The 7,559-nt window shown below is 41.3% G+C and overlaps 1 protein-coding gene across 1 annotated transcript; it reads left to right on the top strand.

Moving 5' to 3' along the window:
* The first annotated feature begins 4,161 nt into the window (after nt 1-4,161).
* Nucleotides 4,162-7,222, top strand: LOC120045809 (progestin and adipoQ receptor family member 4-like). The gene is made up of 3 exons (XM_038990744.1): nt 4,162-4,327; nt 6,428-6,646; nt 6,786-7,222. The coding sequence occupies exons 1-3, from the start codon at nt 4,162-4,164 to the stop codon at nt 7,220-7,222; spliced, it is 822 nt and encodes a 273-aa protein (XP_038846672.1).
* The last annotated feature ends 337 nt before the right edge of the window (nt 7,223-7,559 follow it).

Consider the following 7,559-nt stretch of genomic DNA (forward strand, 5'->3'; position numbering starts at 1 on the left):
TCCTGTGGCGGTCCTCATGAGAGCCAGTTTTATCATAGCGCTTGATGGTTTTGCGACTGTACTTGAAGAAACTTTCAAAGTTCTTAATGTTCCGTATTGACTGACCTTCATGTCTTAAAGTAATGATGGACTGTCATTTCTCTTTGCTTATTTGAGCCGTTCTTGCCATAATATGGACTTGGTCTTTTACCAAATAGGGCTAACTTCTGTATACCACCCCTATCTTGTCACAACACAACTGATTGGCTGAAATGTAAATATGAACTTTTAACAAGGCACACCTTTTAATTGAAATGCATTCCAAGTGACTACCTCATGAAGCTAGTTGAGCGAATGCCAAGAGTGTGCAAAGCTGTCATCAAGGCAAAGGGTGGCTATTTGAAGAATCTCAAATATAAAATATATTTTGATTTGTTTAACACTTTTTTGGTTACTACATGATTCCATATGTGTTATTTCATAGTTTTGATGTCTTCACTATTGTTCTACAATGTAGAAAATAGTAAAAAATAAAGAAAAACCCTTGAATGAGTAGGCGTTGTAAAACTTTTGACAGGTAGTGTATGTGAAATGACAAATAGAAAGCAAACTTATGGCACTTTCAATGGACAAGTTATAGAGAGGGCCCCAATATTGTAACCATTGAGGGGATTCTGTCAAATTGTGCAGTATAAACTCATAGAGTGCCTGCCTTTATAGGACATAAGCTTGCTTCGTACAGTATAATGAAATGCATAGTATCATACAGGATTCCAATATAGAACTGTTATCATTGTAAGTAAACTCAGCAAAAAAAGAAACATCCCTTTTTCAGGACCCTGTCTTTCCAAGATAATTTGTAAAAATCCAAATAACTTCACAGATCTTCCTTGTGAAGGGTTTAAACACTGTTTCCCATGCTTGTTCAATGAACCATAAACAAACAATTAATGAACATGCACCTGTGGAACGGTCGTTAAGACACTAACAGCTTACAGACGGTAGGCAATTAAGGTCACAGTTATGAAAACCTAGGACACTAAAGAGGCCTTTCTACTGACTCTGAAAAACACCAAAAGAAAGATGCCCAGGGTCCCTGCTCATCTGCGTGAATGTGCCTTAGGCATGTTGCAAGGAGGCATGAGGACTGCAGATGTGGCCAGGGCAATAAATTGCAATGTCCGTACTGTGAGACGCCTAAGACAGCGCTACAGGGAGACAGGACGGACAGCTGATCGTCCTCACAGTGGCAGACCACGTGTAACAACACCTGCACACGATCAGTACATCCGAACATCACACCTGCGGGACAGGTACAGGATGGCAAAAACAACTGCCCGAGTTACACCAGGAACGCACAATACCTCCATCAGTGCTCAGACTGTCCGCAATAGGCTGAGAGAGGCTGGACTGAGGGCTTGTAAGCCTTTTGTAAGGCAGGTCCTCACCAGACATCACCGGCAACAATGTTGCTTGTGGGCACAAACCCACCGTCGCTGCACCAGACAGGACTGGCAAAAAGTGCTCTTCTCTGACGATGGTCGGATTCGCATTTATCGTCGAAGGAATGACCGCTACACCGAGGCCTGTACTCTGGAGCGGGATCGATTTGGAGGTGGAGCGTCTGTCATGGTCTGGGGCGGTGTATCACAGCATCATCAGACTGAGCTTGTTGTGTCATTGCAGGCAATCTCAACGCTGTGCGTTACAGGGAAGACATCCTCCTCCCTCATGTGGTACCCTTCCTGCAGGCTCATCCTGACATGACCCTCCAGCATGCCAATGCCACCAACCGTACTGCTCGTTCTGTGCGTGATTTCCTGCAAGACAGGAATGTCAGTGTTCTGCCATGGCCAGCGAAGAGCCCGGATCTCAATCCCATTGAGCACGTCTGGGACCTGTTGGATCGGAGGGTGAGGGCTAGGGCCATTCCCCCCTAGAAATGTCCAGGAACTTGCAGGTGCCTTGGTGGAAGGGTGGGGTAACATCTCACAGCAAGAACTGGCAAATCTGGTGCAGTCCATGAGGAGGAGATGCACTGCAGTACTTAATGCAGCTGGTGGCCACACCAGATACTGACTGTTACTTTTGATTTTGACCCCCCCTTTGTTTCATTTCTGTTAGTCACATGTCTGTGGAACTTGTTCAGTTTGTCTCAGTTGTTGAATCTCGTTATGTTCTTACAAATATTTACACATGTTAAAGTTTGCTGAAAATAAACGCAGTTGACAGTGAGAGGATGTTTCTTTTTTTGCTGAGTTCATAAGTAATTTTACCCTGTTTGTCTGACATGCATGTCTCAGTTCCTATTGGTATTTTTAGTAGAAGAACTTAAAATGCATGATCATGCATGCATAGCCGCGGGAAGTAGGCGTGCTGACTGCAGCACCCCCCGATTAAATATATATATTTTATTATTATTATTAGAAATAAATGTCCACAAAATTTGTGAACTGGCCTTCATTACTCCTTACTTTATTACTCCTTACATGGCTTTATTACCCCTTCGACAGGACCCCTAACCCAAAACATTTTCCCGCAGCCATGCACACATTCAACCAAGGAATTTAAGTTATTGAAAGATTCTGTTGAAGTGTTGGCATTGCCATGCCAGCTTTTGTGGGGGACACTGTCTGCATTTCCCCTCTGGATATATTTAAAGAGCAGTGTTATTATGTAATCAAGCATACAAACGTCTGTGTCTTTGAGTGGTTATCTTGGGCAGATAAGAGATAAATTGATACAAAATTGTCTTATTTTTTCTATACTTTTTCCTTTTATTTTCAGGAGGTGCAAAGGAGAACAAATATGAATTAACAGGATTCTTTGGGAATAGTGGATACTAAGGTAAAACATTAAAGGTAGACTAAACTTGTCCTGTAGATGATCCTATAGATTTTAAATATTGGGCAGTACGAATATGAATTATGTTGACCACTTTCTCTCCCTCTTGTCTTTCTCCTCTTAGGTTGACCAGGGCGACGGTGGCCATTTACAGCATTTAACTTCACTAGATTTTTTACATTGTTGTTGTTGTATATTTGTTTTAATTCCCTTTTTAATTGATCCTTCGTTTTTGTATAATTATTCATATCTCCGTGTCCATGCCGAACCAGTCCTGCCTGACATATTTTTTATAGTTTTCATGCCATGTCTGTAATATCACTAGAACTAAGAAAACACACATTTAAGTCTTGTTAGGGCATACCTTCTTTGTAGTTTATATTTTCTACAAGTTTATCTTGATTATATGTCTGTCTTGTTTCATTTCGTAACCACCTGTCTTACTACACTTACTGGATACGATGAATCATGTTTTGAGAGTTTGTGTGCTACAAATATTTAATGTGTTGATTGAATCAGTCCAGTTTTTGTCTGCATAGTTTTATAAACTCAAACAAATGTATTTTGTATGGGAAAGTTTTTTTTTTTTACTACCTGTGGCAAACACCTGTACATTTTTGGACAGTTTTGATGGAATAAAAACAGACTGGAAATATCATCAGTGTGGCAAAAGTTTATTTTATGCATGTATTTATTTTTTTATCTTTCAAGATGTGATGTCATTGCTTTCAAACAATATCTTGTTGGTGTATAGGTGGTAGTGTGTTTGAGCAGTACTGTAGGTTGCCCATCTTGAAATGGCCTGTGCCACATTGACCATAGCTTCTTTAAAGCACCTTTATACCAACTATTCCTCATACTCATTAAGGTGGTGCAATCCCTAGATTAGCCACTGAAATGACAGTACTGTAGAGCAAGAGCATTGGAATTTACTGTGCATGCAGCCTACATACTCCTCAACATAAAGACAAATTGAGGAGAAGGTTGAGTAGAGGCTTGGTGGCAACAGGTATGTGACATTGAAATAGTGAGCAGAGCACACCGCACACAGCTTTCCAGTGAGGATTACACCAGATTTAACCCTATGAATAACAGTGATTGCTGATTGGTCACACAGAAAGCATGCCACTCTGTGAGCTCAACAGGTCGCTTGCTAAGAAGTTCAGTACCTGTTCCAAGGATGAGACTCGTGCCGACATTATCCTGCCAACTATCCTGCTTGACTTGACAATGTATGTGCCTAAAGTACTTACTGGAGACTCTTTCAGGATATATGTATATTGCACTATCAACTGATGTCCTGTAAACTCAGGGGGACATTGGCTGGAGAAAGCCACCATGGCTTGCTTACATGGACCACGACTACTGAATTTGGAGAAAACCCCTCCTCATCTTCAATTCAATGACTTGATCCTGACGGGCTACCGGCCAATTTCAACCTTTCAGGGGTGCATCAGAAGCTTGTTCTACTTTCACAATGAATTTGGTAACATTTATACACATGGTAAGTATACGGTCCCTACCGTTGAAATATCAACTGGCATAGTTTATTGATAATTTACACTTCAGAATAACTCATGAATGTCTCATTATAAATGCGTTTATATATATCTAAATGATGATACATATTTAACTGATAATTGTAACGCTTATACATTTGCATGTTCACAAAAAATGTATGAAATACTAATTGATTTATTATTTATACTATTTACAAAGTGTATTCATGATTAATAATTCAATATTCTAAAGTGTTATCTATGGTTCTCCTGTTTTTTTTACTAAATTGTCTCATCTCATGTGTATTATGTATTTAATGTATAGTCTAAGTGAGTATTTAGTCTTTGTAGGCTAGTAGATGTCTTACTACACCAGTAATTAAATTGTTAACAGCTGCAAGTTTGAAAAAGAGGCCACTTTGGGCTACTCTCACTTATGGGTCATTTACAAGCATACCGGTACTTGACAAGTATGTATAAAGAGACAAGGATATGGGGGATTACTGGTAATCTGTCCTTGTCCTGGATATATTGCACTAGTAATTGGCTTTGGAGTTGTTTGATTGACCCATTAAAGTGGAAAAATTTGTCAAAACACTTTTCTATCTTTGGCAACAACTCTCAATAGGCTATGCATGAAACTTGAAAGATGCACCAAAAAAAATTGGACTTATTATCATACATTTAGGATACATTTTGTTTGTATGATTATTTTCCACTCTCTCAGAAACCCTGCAACTAAGATCTGCATAATGCTATGCAATGCATACCATTGCAGAACATTTGTAGTTTAAGCACGGGCAGCTATGCACCTTTGAGCTAAGTGTGGCAGCCTCTATGATGTGACTCCTCCTTGGATATCCTCTATAGCTAAGCACATTAACACTAACTCTAACTCAGGAGGGGATTAGCATAGGAGAGTTGCTCAGCAGGCTGCAATACACCTGTGAGAGAGACTTCAGAGAAATACAATGGTGTTGGAGAAAACAAACTGCAGAGCTATTATACTATGAGGGCCATTTCACAGACACAGATTAAGCCTTAATCTGGTGTACTCCCCTGCATGTACTGGTACCGATATACCTGGCCTAGACTGTGTTGAATCCACTGCGCCTCCATCTTGGTACTCCTCCTAAAAAATATTTTGGAAGGTATAGAAATGCATTTATTAATGTCACCTTAATGTATACTTTTAAATTATATTATGTGAGCTAAACATACAAATAAAATGAAAACAAAATTACACTTTTTTATAAATTTTTATTAATACAACAAACAATTATTAAATACATGTAATCTTTACCTTGAAAGATTTAATAGAAATACCGTAGAATTCAGATACTGTAGAATATCCGTGTCTGATTTATGTGCCAGACCACGCCCATGTGGATGTTTATTGGTCAGTAGCGGCCATGTTTGAGGCGCTAGCCTGGAAAATATTGCATTGAGAGAACTTCGTCCATAGATGCCATGCTTTAGGTTTTGTGAAAATCGGTCATTCGGTGCGAGAAGAGTAGCGTTTTAAATGTTTTTCACAGAATTCAAAATGGCGGGAAAATCCATCATAGCGGACCTTATGGGTCCTAGAGGCAAACTGTTTCTTGTGAGGAGAGGGACATATGTACAACATTTTATGACTCTAGGGGAGAATCTCAGTTGCATACTCCCCATGTCCTCTCTCCTCACCTCCTCAAAACAGGACCTCTGGCTTTCTCATTCAGTGGGTTTTGAGAAGGAGAGAGGACACAATGAGTATTGAGATTCTCCCTAGGTCTCATGGGGTGAAGGGCATGACCTTTCAAAGTTTGCGTCTTCAAATGCTTGTTATAGCACCACCGTGTGGCCAATTTACATGGCACTGCTTGACAAGATGTTGCCCTTTACCTTTTTACAAAGTCTCAACCTTGTAGGCCTTACCATCTCACAGGAATTTGAATTTGTGTGAATTTGCCCTTACGGAATAATAATAATAATGAACCCCAACAAATACAATAAGGTTTCTTGCAGATTTGCTGCTTGAACCACTAATTAGCAGAGCATGGCAAAATAAGAGTCTAGACTTCAAAAGTCTATATATATTGAGACATCTCCCTCCGTCCATCCAGGAATCCCATTCTTCTGTTTCCTTGTGCTGCTGCCACTTAACATACCCTGGTCCGAGGTGGAGCAAACGTGGATGTGTGTGTTCCACTACCTTGCCTGCCTGTCCCCCACCGTGGGCTCAGTGCTTTACCACACCTTCATGAACCATGAGGGCGGGGAGCCCATCTACGACACACTCCTTTCCCTTGACATGATCGGAGTCTGCCTGGTCAACACCTTGGGTAGGTAACGTCAGATTCCAGATCAGTTTCTCAGGTCCTGTTTGAAATATGTTTGAAAATGTATCCTTCCTTCCTATTCTCATCACACAGTCACTCACACATTAATCTTCATTGACTCTCCTGTTTCTGTGTCAACCAGGATGCCTGCCCATCATCTATATCACCCTGATGTGCTACCCTGTCACTTGCATCCTGGCCCTCCTGACCTACAGCCTAATCTCAGCCTGGGGCATCCTCTGTGCCACCACAGCGTGTAGCAACTATGGGCGCCTTCGCGCTTTCATCTGGCAGGCCCTCTTCCGTGTGTTCCTCTTCCTATTCCGTTGGCTGGGCGACGGCGTAGGCAGCCCAGCTTCGCTGCGCCTCTTCTTCACCATGGACATGCTGGCTATCACGGGTGGCCTGGTGAACCTTAGCCGGGTGCCCGAGCGTTTTAGCCCAGGCCTCTTTGACTACTGGTGCAACAGCCACCAGATAATGCACGTGCTGGTGATCTGCTCCATTATCTACATGCACTGGGGGATGCTGGAGGATTTAGCCTGGATTAAGACGTTCCAGTGTCCGGTGTTGGAGTGAGGGACAGAGAAGGATTGACAAGGCAAGGCCAGGAAACAAATAGGGCTGGGGCGTAGGATTTATGGAGGGGTGGGTAGGAGTGACCATACAAATAGAATGACCAGAATGGACAGCCCCATTCAAGTCTATGTTTGGTGATGGGTGGACTGGTGGCCATATTGAATGTACTTACCGATAAGTGCACATGAACATTTCTGTGGTCTGATGGGCTTGAACCTTCTTGTAATTATATTTCTATGGGTGATGAGTGAAACTAAAGTTTTAAGAATACACTTTAGGACTAGCTGCTGAAATTACTGTAAGGATTACAATTGATTCACTGTCCATTTTGAAATAT

Source organism: Salvelinus namaycush, chromosome 4, assembly GCF_016432855.1.
Source record: "Salvelinus namaycush isolate Seneca chromosome 4, SaNama_1.0, whole genome shotgun sequence".
Lineage (NCBI taxonomy): Eukaryota > Metazoa > Chordata > Actinopteri > Salmoniformes > Salmonidae > Salvelinus > Salvelinus namaycush.